The 12,013-nt window shown below is 39.4% G+C and overlaps 1 protein-coding gene across 1 annotated transcript in view; it reads left to right on the forward strand.

Moving 5' to 3' along the window:
• Positions 1 to 12,013, forward strand: part of TBC1D5 (TBC1 domain family member 5) — a 535,061-nt gene that overhangs the window by 477,302 nt on the left and 45,746 nt on the right. Inside the window, exon 19 of the mRNA XM_068545866.1 lies at positions 8,938 to 9,101. Within this exon, the coding sequence (XP_068401967.1) occupies positions 8,938 to 9,101 (164 nt within the window). The remainder of the gene's footprint in view (positions 1 to 8,937; positions 9,102 to 12,013) is intronic.

The raw sequence follows: 12,013 nt of genomic DNA on the forward strand, positions 1-12,013 counted from the left end.
AAGGTCTAAATGTCTACGGTCCCAAAGGGCACAAAAATGTTAGCTAATTTCTGTAATTGAGGGGAAATGTATTTTGTACAGGGTTTTTATACGAGATACAGGCCAAGTAGTACTTTATTAATACTACCACGAATTTGGAATTTGATCATTCAGAGATAAATTCTGATAAGAGCTGGCTTAGTGTTATCTCTGAAAAGGTAGTTTGCCCAGGAGAATAATAGCTACAAAAGAAACTTAGGGAGAACAGGACACTTTCAAGTTCTTTCTGGATTGGGTAACTGGATACTAAATCTCACCCAGTAAATAACTGATGAGCTAATTTATTAAAGCAGGTATTCAAAAGATCTCTCCTAGATACGTCATTAGCTTATTTTGTTATGATGGTTACTTTACGTTAACAGCCTGCGTGTTGTGAAAAACATTTGGAAATTTAGACTGTTAAGTGGTTTATACCTGTCCTGTCCAGTGTGGTGTCCGCTAGCCACACAGGACCTTGGAGCGCTTGAAATATATGCTTTTTTTTTTTTTTTTTTCATTTTGGAAGAAAGATGGGGGCAAAAGTTGTTACAGTCCACAGAATTGTAACGTTTTCCAGCAGGATAATAAAATTTAAATGAGTCTACCTGGAATTTTAGATTAACTCAGAATCTGAACTATAATGTCAAATGTTCAGAGTCTAGAGATCATAAGTAGAGAAATACTTCTGAAATACTTAAGAAATAATAATGAGCATTTCCCAGTATTTTAACAGTTCTGTGAATCAAAAGTCTGATTCAGGTCTCAGCAAGCTAAAAGCAAGGTGTCAGGAGGCTCTAGGGGAGAATCCTCTGTGCTGTTGGCAGAATTCACTTCCTTGTGACTGTAGAACCAAGGTCCCCGTGTCTTCACTGGCCGTCAGCTGAGGGCCATTGCAAGCTCTAGAGGATACACAGTGACTCACGTCCCTTCCTCCACGTTCAAAGCCAACACCACCAGGTCAGCTCCCTCTCCTGCTTCAGCTGCCTTCTTTTTCTTTAGTCACAGCTCTGACTCCTCCTTCTACTTTCCTGTTTCACTGTAAGGACTCGTGTTCACACTAACCCACCATGATCACACAGGATACTCTTCCCATCTTAAGGTTCTTTAAATCACACCTGCAAAGTCTCTTTCGCCACATAAAGTAGCATATTCATAGGCTCTGGAGATTAAGGGCATAGGCATTATTCCACCTGCCATATAATAATGGCTTTTGGGGGGAAGATATGAATGATCAAAATGGACCCAAGAAAAAGTAGGAAGCTTTAATAGAGGAATTAACATAGGAAAAATCCAAAGAGCCGCTGTAGTAGTGCCTTTTAAAAGTCGCCAGCACCAGAGTTATAGGTGAATGATCCAAATTTTGAAGGGACAGATAAATTCAGTTGTATAAACTTAGAAAAAGGTGGAAGTTTTTTCATTTCATTTTGTGAAGAAAACCATGTTCTTGTGAATCAAGATGCTTTGGCTTCTTAGATTTATTTTTTTCTCTGGACTTTTAAAAGTAATTTGAAACTCAAAGCTGAGCAAACATTCCTTTTGTTTTAGCTTTATCTTCCACCACCCCAAGGCAATAAAAGCTTCTTAAGGAGTAGAGTTCCAAGGAGCAAGGAGAAAATGTTCATAAAAGGAAAAAGAAAAACCTAGGTTTATAATAAACACTTTAGTTGTTTTTCACTTTATCATCTTGGGTAAGAAATGCCTTCCTAAGTAGGACCCTAAAAACAGAAGCCATAAAGGTAAATGTAGACATACACAGACATATATACAAAGGGCTATGTTCTAGAATTTAAGAGGAACTCCCCTAAATCAGTTTTTAAAAAATGAAATTAACAGAGACAATTCACAGAGGACCTTCAGATGGCCCATATTATTATGTTAAGAGATACTGTTTAAAAAGATATTCAGCCTCACTAGTTACCAAGAAACTTCAAGCTAACATAATGAGGTCTTCCTTCCATCAGATTAACCAAATAAGTAAGTAGATAAAGATATCATACATCATATTACATTTACACTTATATATAAATATATATTACACACATATACGTCTGTTAAAATCCTAGGAGGAAGCAATTTGGAATCATCTAAATTTAAAATGTACATACCATTAAACATAGCAGTTCCATGTATATAAATTTATCTTACAGAGCTGGCCAACTGTACCTAAAGATGTACCTCTCCAGAGTGTTGTCATTTTGTTTGCAAAGGCAAAAAATTAGAAAAATCCTAATTATTCAGGAGCACTACAAAATTTCTTTCTTCACATTCCTTAAAAAAGGTAAGGCAGATTTTTATGTAAATGAAAGACAAATTTTCATGACCAAGTCCAAAAAACATGTTACAGAGGGATGTACTTTTGGAATAAAAGAATAAGGACCTCTGAAAAATCTGTTTCTCCATAAAAGTAACAAGAAGAATAGCAAGAATGCCAAAATCAACTTGTTCAGAACTCTGAAAATTAATCGAAGGATTGAGTCAATTTGAGGAGCATCTATTCAAGAAAAAAATGGCTGAATCTCAGTAACAACCGTGAGAAATGAAATGAAATATTTCCTGCTATATCAATAAACAGAGGATGTCACAGTCATCAAGGATCGCAGCCCTCCAACGTGAGCCGAGGAAACTCAGGGCTGAAAAGAATACCTGCCATCTAGCAGCCATCAGACTGCAGCCACTCCCTGTGGTGAGCCCTGAGGAAACTCAAGATGTGTCAGGATGCTGACCCCAGACAGCTGAGGTGCATATCAAAGGAATGATTTCAGTGAGCCGAGACTCTTGCATCTTACCATGTATAGAAAAGCGCTAAATGCCTTAACTTGAGATATCTGGTTTTCTTTACTTAACAATAATCTTTTGATGTTCAGACTACCTGCCCTTTGTTACAAAACTCCTATATAACCTGGCTCCACACACACCACCCCCCCCCCCGCCCCCCTCCCCGCTCACCTCCTGGGAGCAGCCTCTCAGAGCTATCTGAAACGCTGTCTCCTGGGGCTGCAGTCCTTCCTCATTTTGCCCCAAATAAAACTTAACTCGCAGCTCTCACGTTGTCCATATATATATATATTTTTAAGTCAACAACAGCATGCTTTGTAACATTTTAACTTTCCCTATTTCCACCCTCTCTCCCCAGCTCTGCCATAGCCTTTGATAAACAGCAGCCTGGCAACCACTGGAGGAAAAAGAATGAATTTGGAGCACCCTAAAAGTCCCATCCCCAGTAAATGTCACTGGTTGACCTGTGCAGCAGCACCCTCAAAAAACCTCTTTCTTAGGGCTTGTCTTTATTGGACTTTAATCAGAACTCACTAAGGGAGAAACCCTATCCACAGAGCATCCATTAAAAATAATCAGTGGCAGTTACTTAACATCACAGCTGCCCAAGGCAGAAATGGAGCAAACAAGAGGCTAACTGAAAACTTAACAGGCAAATCAGAGGCTAGCAAAAAATTTAAAAGGAAAATCTAAGGAATGAGATGTCCATCGGGGGTTTTGAAAAGCTCCAATATATTCCTGGGAATCGAGAAGGCCACACACATGCAAGATTATACACATGCCCAGGGAAGATTTAAGATGGGTTTAATCTGTCAACTCTGGATGAACTTGAGGCTCTGCATAGACAAGAATGAAGGCTAGAGCAGAATTGTAAACTGCCTGCTGAGCACTGAAGGCACGCCCGAAGACACACATACAGAGCCCCCAGCAGAGGCTCAGAGACTGACGGGTTCAAGGCATTTAAGGAAAGGAAATTTCTGTCTCTTATCTGACTACTAAGCTAACTGAGCAGAGACTTCAGGGGCACACAACAGCAAAGAATATAGACTTTACAGAATTAGTTTAGGGAAGTCACTAAAAAACAAAACAAACAGCAAGAAAAACAAATCTGGGGGTTGGGATGGGATCTAATTTGCAGAGCTGCCACGTTATTTTATTAAAATGGCCAGTTTTCAATGAAAAGTCTGAGACATATAAAGAAACAGGAAAGTATGGCCCGTATAATAGGGAATAAAGCAGTCAATACACACTGCCCCTGAGGAAGCAGAGACACTTACTTGACTTACTAGATCAGTAAGCTATTAAGTCAGCTATTACAAATATCTTGAAAAAGTTCAAACTGTGTCTGAAGATCTACAGGAATGTATGAGACCAGTGTCTCACCAAATAGAGAATATCAATAAAGTGATAGGATTTTTTTTTTTTTTTTTTGAAGAACCAAATAGATATTCTGGAGTTGAAATACAATAACTCAAATGAAAATTTCATTATAGAGGATCAACAGTAGATTTGAGCTTACAGAAGAAAGAATCATAACTTAAAGATACGTCAACTGAGATCTGGTTTGAAAAGCAGAAAGACAATGAAAGAAAATGAACAGAGTCTCAAAGACTTGCAGAATACCATCAAATATACCAACATACAGATGATGGGAATTCCAGGAGAGAAGAGAGAGAAAGGTGCAGAAGGAATATCTGAAGAAGTGCTGGCAGAAGTATTCCACAACTTTATGTAAAACATTAGTCTGTGTATCCAAGAAGCTCCGTTAACTCCAAACAGGGTAAACTCAAAGAGATCCACACCTAGATACAGCGTGGACAAACTGCTAAAAGCCAACAACAAAGAGAGAAACTTGAAAGCAGAAAGAGAAAAACAATTCACTATATACTAGGGAACCTCAGTAAGATTAACAGCTGACTTGTCATAAAAAATCATGGAGTCCAGAAGGCAGTAGGATGATATATTCAATAATTCTACATCTAGTAAAACTATCGTTCAAAAAGAAAGGAGAAATTAAGACAGTCACATAAACAAAAACAGAATCCAATGCTAGCAAATCTGCCCTGTAAGACGTAATAAATGGAGTCCTGCGGGCTGAAATGAAGGGATACTATAAATGAATTCAGATCCACACAAAGAAAAAGAGCACTGATAAAGGTAACTACATAGGTAAATATAAAATACAGTATAAATGTATTTTGTTTATGTCTTATATTGTTAACAGAGCAGTACTACCCAAATTGATTTATGTATTCATCACAATCACCATCAAAATCTCCGGTGTCTTTTTGGGAGAAACTGACCAGGTGATCATAAAATTCATCTGGAAATGCAAAATCCCCCTAAAGGCAAAAAAAACAGTCTTGAAAAAGGACACAATTGGAGAACTCATACTCCTTGATTTCAAAACTTGCTGTGTAGCTACAGTAATCAAGACAGTGTGGTACTGTCATAAAGATAGGCATGTATAAATGGAATAGAGTTGAGAGCATAGAAATAAACCCTTACATTTGTGGTAAGTCAATTTTCAACAAGGGTACCAAGACCATTCAATGGGGAAATAATAGTCTTTTCTAGAAATAGTACTGGGAAAACTGGATCTCTGCATGAAAAAGAATGAAGTGGAACTACTTCCTCACATTACATACAAAAATTAACTCAAAATGGACCAGACTTAAATGCAAGAGCTAAAACTATAACACTCTTAAAAGAAAATATAGGAGTAAATCTTTGTAATTAGGCAATGTCTTCTTAGATATAATACCAACAGCACAAGAAACAAAAGAAAAAAATAGGTAAATTCATCAGAATTAAAAACTTTTTGGTTTCAAAGGATACCATCAAGAAAGTGAAAAGGCAGTGCACAGAATGGGAGAATTCTTTGCAAATCATATATCTGAAGTGGAATATATGAAGAATCCTTACAGCTTAACCGTAAAAAAGACAAATAACCCAGTGTTAAAAATGGGCAAAAGATTTGAATAGGCGTTTCTCCACAGAAGATATACAACTGTCTAATAAGCACATGAACGCAACATCGTTAGTCATTTGCATTGGTAAATTGCAAATGAAAATCACAGTGAGATACCACTTCATACCCACTAGGGTGACTAAAATAAAAAACAGCCAAAAATATGTGTTGACAAGGATGTGGAGAAACTGGAACCCTCATAGGATGCTGATGGAAATGTTAAAATGGTGTAGCTATTTTCAAAACCAGTTGGGCAGTTTCTCAAAATGTTAAACACAGACTTACCATATTGACCCAGCAGTTTCACTCCTAGGTACTGACCCAAGAGAAATGAAAACATAGGTCCACACAAAATTTTATACACGACTGTTTGTGGTACAAACATAATAATAATAGCCAAGAAATGGATACAATCTATAAATGCCCATCAACTGATGAGTGGATAAGCAAAATGTGGTCTATCCATACAATAAGAGTATTATTTGGCAGTAAAAACGAATGAAGTACTGACACAGACTACAGCATGAATGCACCTTGAAAACATTGTGCCAACTGATAGAAGCCAGGCACAAAAGGCCACATATTGTATAATTCCTTTTATGTGACATGTCCAGAAAAGGCAGAGCCATAGAGACAGAAGGTAGATTAGTGGTAGCCAGGGGATATTGGGAGGAACTGCTAATGGGCACAGGTTTGTTTTTTTGGGTGATAAAAATGTTCTAAAATTAGATGGTGATAGTTGAGAATCTCTGTGAATATACTAAAAACCGCTGAATTATACACTTTTGAAAGGTGAGTTTTATGGTATGTGAATTATATCTCAATAAATCTGTTATTTTTTTAAATAAAGGCAATTTTCACATTTAGTCTGTTTACAGTAAAAATGTATTTACGAATTAGTGGCATAATTTTAAAAAGAGAAAATAAATAGGTGGTTCCTGAGGTCTTTTTCAGCTCCAGCGTTCTAGGACCCTCTACCAGTGAGCTCGTCACCATGCAGCGTAGCCCAGGGAAGTTATGACCTAGAGCCTGCAGGTGGGTGGGAGACAGACAGAGGCAGAGGAGGGAAGAAGGGAAGGTGCGGGGGGCGTAGACAGTCTAGACCCTGAAGTCAACATCAGATGCTTCTATGGCCTGGGACTCTGCTGCCCCTCCTTTCCCAACCTCAAGACCGCCTGTGTCCTCCTCAGGGCTCAGCTCTGACACCACCCACTGCAGGTTGGATTCTCCAGGAAGCAGACCCTGAGACGGAGTTAGAAGTACAGAAGGCTTACTGGGGACTAACATCTGTGAAAGGAAAAGAGGAGGGGATGGAACTAAGAAGGGAGGTGTCATCAGACTGCGATACAGACCTCACGGAGGTCTCTGGAGGCTCAGCAGGAAGCCTTGAGGCCGGAGTTCCTAGTGGAAGAGCCCTGTGTCGTCAGGTGGAAATGGGTCGGCCCTTTACTGCTGGTCGCTGACCGACAGTCACGTGTGAAAACTGACTTTATAAAAATAACAGCTTTATTGAGGTATAATTCATATGCCATCAAATTTACTTTTCTTTAAGTGTGTCATTCAGTGGTTTTTAGCATATTCACAGAGATGCTCACCTCATACCACTATCTAACATTTGGAGTTAAACTTGACTGCTCTCATTCCTCTCGTGGATTCATCAGTAAATCTCATCAGTTTTGTATAGAATCTGACCTCTTCTCACCACCAAGCTGTGATCGTTCTGCTGACTTGGATTTTTGCAATGGCAAAAATTGCTTCCCCTCTTTTTTTGCTCTCTCCCACCCCTAAACTATTCCCAATGCAGCAGTCAGAGGGATCCTTTTAAAATTAAGTCAGATCATGTCACTCTCCTGCTCAAATCCTCTAGCAGCTTCTACTGGCTTCGCTTCTCAGAGGAAAAGTCATCAAAATTGTCTACAGTTCCTCACCTGACGTGATGCCCCCAGGCCTCATCCCCTCCCCCCATTCTTAGCTTTAGCCACACTGGCCACTCTGCTGTTCTTCAGAGCCACCAAGGTCCTGGTTGGGGCCTTGGCACTTGCTGTCCCTTCATATTGTCTGCAAAGCTGGTATTTTACTTTCTTCAAGTTTTTGCCCAAATGTCCTGCACCTCAGTTCTCAGTGACGCCTTCCCTGACCATCCTATTTCAAACTGCACACCTTCCTCAGACACTGACAATCCCCTTTCCTGCTTTCTTTTTCCCCACAGTGTTTATTACCATCTAAAATCATATATATTTTATGAATGTATGTGTCTGTCTCCCCTCACTAGAAACTGAATGCCTTGAGGGATGGGAGTTTAGATGGCTCAGTTTCCACTGTCTCCCTGCCCCGCTCAGTGCCTGGTACTTACTAGGCCCTCAGTTACTATGGGTGAATGAATGAATAATTGAATGCACACCAGGTGCTGCGCTAGGTCCTTAAATCCTCATAACAACCTTCCGGAAATGTCCCCATCGTATACGTGAGACCTGCGTGGGTCTGGCCGCAGCCAATTCTGTTCACCTATCTTCTGCGCCATGCTGCCCTCCCAGCAAGGCCTTCCTGGAGCCCGTGCTCCTGGCTGAGGGAGCTTCGTGGCTCCAGAACCTCTCAGTGAAAAAGGCACTGCAGGAAGTCACAGATGCACCCACGCTGATGTGGGGACCAGTCTTGGATGTAGCCCTTGAGCCAGAACCTTGTCCCATTTCCAGATGCTTCTACTATGGCCTGGGGGTAGCGGTGTATCTGATGTGCAATTAATGAAAAGGAAAGAGGTGCTTTTGAAAAACTGGTGAAGGATTTAGTTTTTTTTGTATATATTAATAATAATAATGTGCCATATAATTGTTTCTGGCTTCTCTTATTAAGGATGATTCCATTAGTGAGGGAAAATCCAATCATTTCACCTGTGATTTCTGAAAATCGGATTTTTTCGTCTTTTGATATGCATACCACACTTGGACCATTGTAGTTTAAATAACGCGCAGAAAACTATAGCAGTACTTCACTGTTTTAAAAAATCGGCAGCTATTCTGATACATAAAAATGCGTGCATCTTAACACTCCACAGTGTCATGATGTTGACAGTGTGAATAAAGAAGTATTCTAATTGATCATTTATTAAAAGCAGTAAATTCAGTAGCAGTGAAAGAGTCTGGTGTCTCATTATTGCTACTTAATTTTTCTTACAGGACAAAGCTCTAAAAACATCCGTTCATCTCCAAGCATTGAGAGTTTGCCTGGAGGAAGAGAGGTCACTGGCTCCCCACCTTCATCCGCTACTAAAAAGGATTCCTTTTTCAGCAACATCTCCCGTTCACGCTCACACAGCAAAACTATGGGCAGAAAAGAATCTGTAAGTATTTTAAGGACGGTTTTCTTTTTATCCTACATTTTCCTCTAGAATGCTGCATTTGTGAAAGCCCCTCTTCGTGCCTAGTTTTATAAAGTTCTTGAAATTTTTATGGACTAAAATGAACTATTTCATCAGAAATATTTTTATTATTATAATTTAGTAATATTTTAACGCTCTGATCTATATTACACTGGGGTGGGGGTGAGGGGAAGTAGCATCAATTAAAATAAGTTGAATTCCAAATCTTCATCCTTTTTTTCCTCTACAAATGCCTTTGTCAAAGCCTGTATTGTCTTCTAAAATGCTAACAAATAGCATTATAGCAAACCATAGAATAAGACACTTAAACCAAGCTGTTTTTTCAGTTTTAAGTATTTCTTGAAAATGAAAAACAGCTATTTTACCAATTGTTTTTAAAAGTTATACAAATTACCTTTAAATTATGGTGTATTGATAGCTGCTAAGATCCTTTGTATACATTACTCAAAAGGACACAGCTAACACATATCAACTACAATACTTAAAAAAATCTCCTTGTTTCTGAAAAAATTTTTAAGTCACCTTCACAAGAGATAAAACATTTAGTCACACTTTATAGCTAGTTCAACCCAGTACTCTAATATGAAGAATTCATCTGCCCACTGGAAGAGGCTGTAAATGCAAGGTCTTACAGCCAAGGACTAGCTGTTGCTGAAATAGTGCTAAGATGGAGGGGTGGGCTGTGCAACCTTTGAGGGATAATTATTTAAGGTACATGGGCCAGATAACAGCATGGTATCTATCTGCGTGACTGTATGACACTCAGCTTCCTGGTGCTTCCGCCTCCTCATCTGCAAGTTAAACAACATACTTTGCCCTCTGAAGGGAAGAGTTCACCACATACTCTCTCAGGGCGCTTTCCACATGTAGGAACCGTGCTTCTCTAATTTGTAGAAGAGCAGAGTGGAACTTTCATTTGCAAATGGCAGCTTTAATGCAAGCAGTTAGCTCTGCTGCCTCCTAAACTCCACTCCAAGAACAGTTAAGGTCGTTTCAGATAAACCCTCGAGGAATAAGGAAACAGGAGAGACCATAGCAGCTAGCTTTTTGTTACTTGGAAAGCAGATGTTAAGTGGAAGTTAACTTAGCGGCCTAAGAAAGCTGTGAATGCTAAGCCAGCAGTAGGGAAAAACCAAGAAGCAACCTGAGTGAGATGGTAAAACCCTCTAGAAGCTCAGGAACTGGAAACGGGGTGAAGGTGGAGCTGAAGACATGAGGACTGGTTAGAAGTTTCTTCAAGAAGCGGATAGATTCCCATCCTCACTCTGGCAGAAGACTGGAGGTTTAATTCTCTGGAAAGTGTGAAACAGAATGTCTCTGGACTGAGAGAGATCAGGAATATTCGAGTATGAGACCACCCTCCTGGAAAAGGGTGTTGAATATATTTAAATACTGAATTGAGATCCCCAGGCCTCACCCCACTTGCTTCCCAGAACACCAGTAAGTATGTCCCTTCAGGCAGGAGATTGGAAGGGTTTTCTCTAGGCGGAAGTCACAAATAAAAAAAACCTTAGGGGTTCTCCAGGGAAACAGCCAGTTCACTTTACAGTGAACTCAACCATCACAGGCCCATCTAAGCACAGAACTTTCTCTTAACTTGCAGTTCACACTATTTTATATGAACAAGACAGGCAAGAATCACCAGATACTAGAGGAGAGCATCTAATAGTGACAGACAGGCAGAAACAAATAGAAAAAAAGCAACTGGGAAGAAACAAGTCTTTGCAGGAGAACGCTTCAGAAAAAAATATTCATCCAGAGAATAACAACAACAACAAAAGCTATTAGAAATTAAAAGACGTCTGAAATATAAAACTCAATAGAATAGTTGGAAGATAAAATTGAGGAAACCTCCCCAGAAAATAGGATACAAGACAGAAATGGAAGGTAAGAGAAATAAATATAATAAATTAAAAAAAAAAAAAATTAGAGAACCAGCCCAGGAGGTTCAAAATCTAAAAAAAACAGGAGTTGCAGAAAGAGGGAACAGAGAAAGTGACAGGAAGGAAATAATCAAAAATATAATTCAGTTAGTTTTTCCACTAATGAAAGACCTGAGTTTTCAGATTGAAAAAGTTCATAGAAAGTCCCACGTGAATAAAAACAAACCCACACCCAGATGCATCACCGAAAAAGCTCAGAACTCTGGGAACAAAGAGATATCCTACAAACATGTAGAGTTGGGGAAAAAGAAAGATTTCCAGCAAAGGGTGAGGAATTACAATAGCTACAAATTTCACATGGCAACACCAGAAGTAAGACAGTGGAGGAGAAATTCCTTCAAAGTTCTGAGGGGAAATTACTTCCAGCCTAGATTCAGTCCCTAGCTAAGCCAATTAAGTGTGAGGGCCACTTTCAGACATTCAAGATTCAAAAAATGTATTCACATGCGCCCATTCTCGGAATCCACTGGAGGGTGTGCTCTACAAGAATGAGGGCGGGTACCGAGGATAAAGAATACATGAGAACAGGAAATAGCTCATCCAGGGCGAGACAAAAGGATTCCTCAGAAGGGTAATGCAGGGAACCCCCGGAGTGTACAAAGCATGCTGTTTAGCAGATCCAAAGAGCCACGGCCAGTCCGGACTGGAGCAGCTCAAAAGGTTCCAGACAGTTTTCTCTAAAAAGACGAAATTGGAAGAATGACTTGTATATTTGGACAAATCGAGAAATTTACACAGCTACAGGTGAGTTTAGGTTTGAATTAGTGATAACTTTATAAAAATGAAACCATTAAAACACAGGACAACTATACTCCAATAAAAATGAAAAAAACAAAAAACACGGGACAAGGTAACTCCAAAGAAAAACCAAGAGTATATAGGAAAAGACAGAAAGGTATTGATAAACCCTGTCACTGAGCCAGGCCTGGA

This window comes from Eschrichtius robustus, chromosome 6 (assembly GCF_028021215.1).
Source record: "Eschrichtius robustus isolate mEscRob2 chromosome 6, mEscRob2.pri, whole genome shotgun sequence".
NCBI lineage: Eukaryota > Metazoa > Chordata > Mammalia > Artiodactyla > Eschrichtiidae > Eschrichtius > Eschrichtius robustus.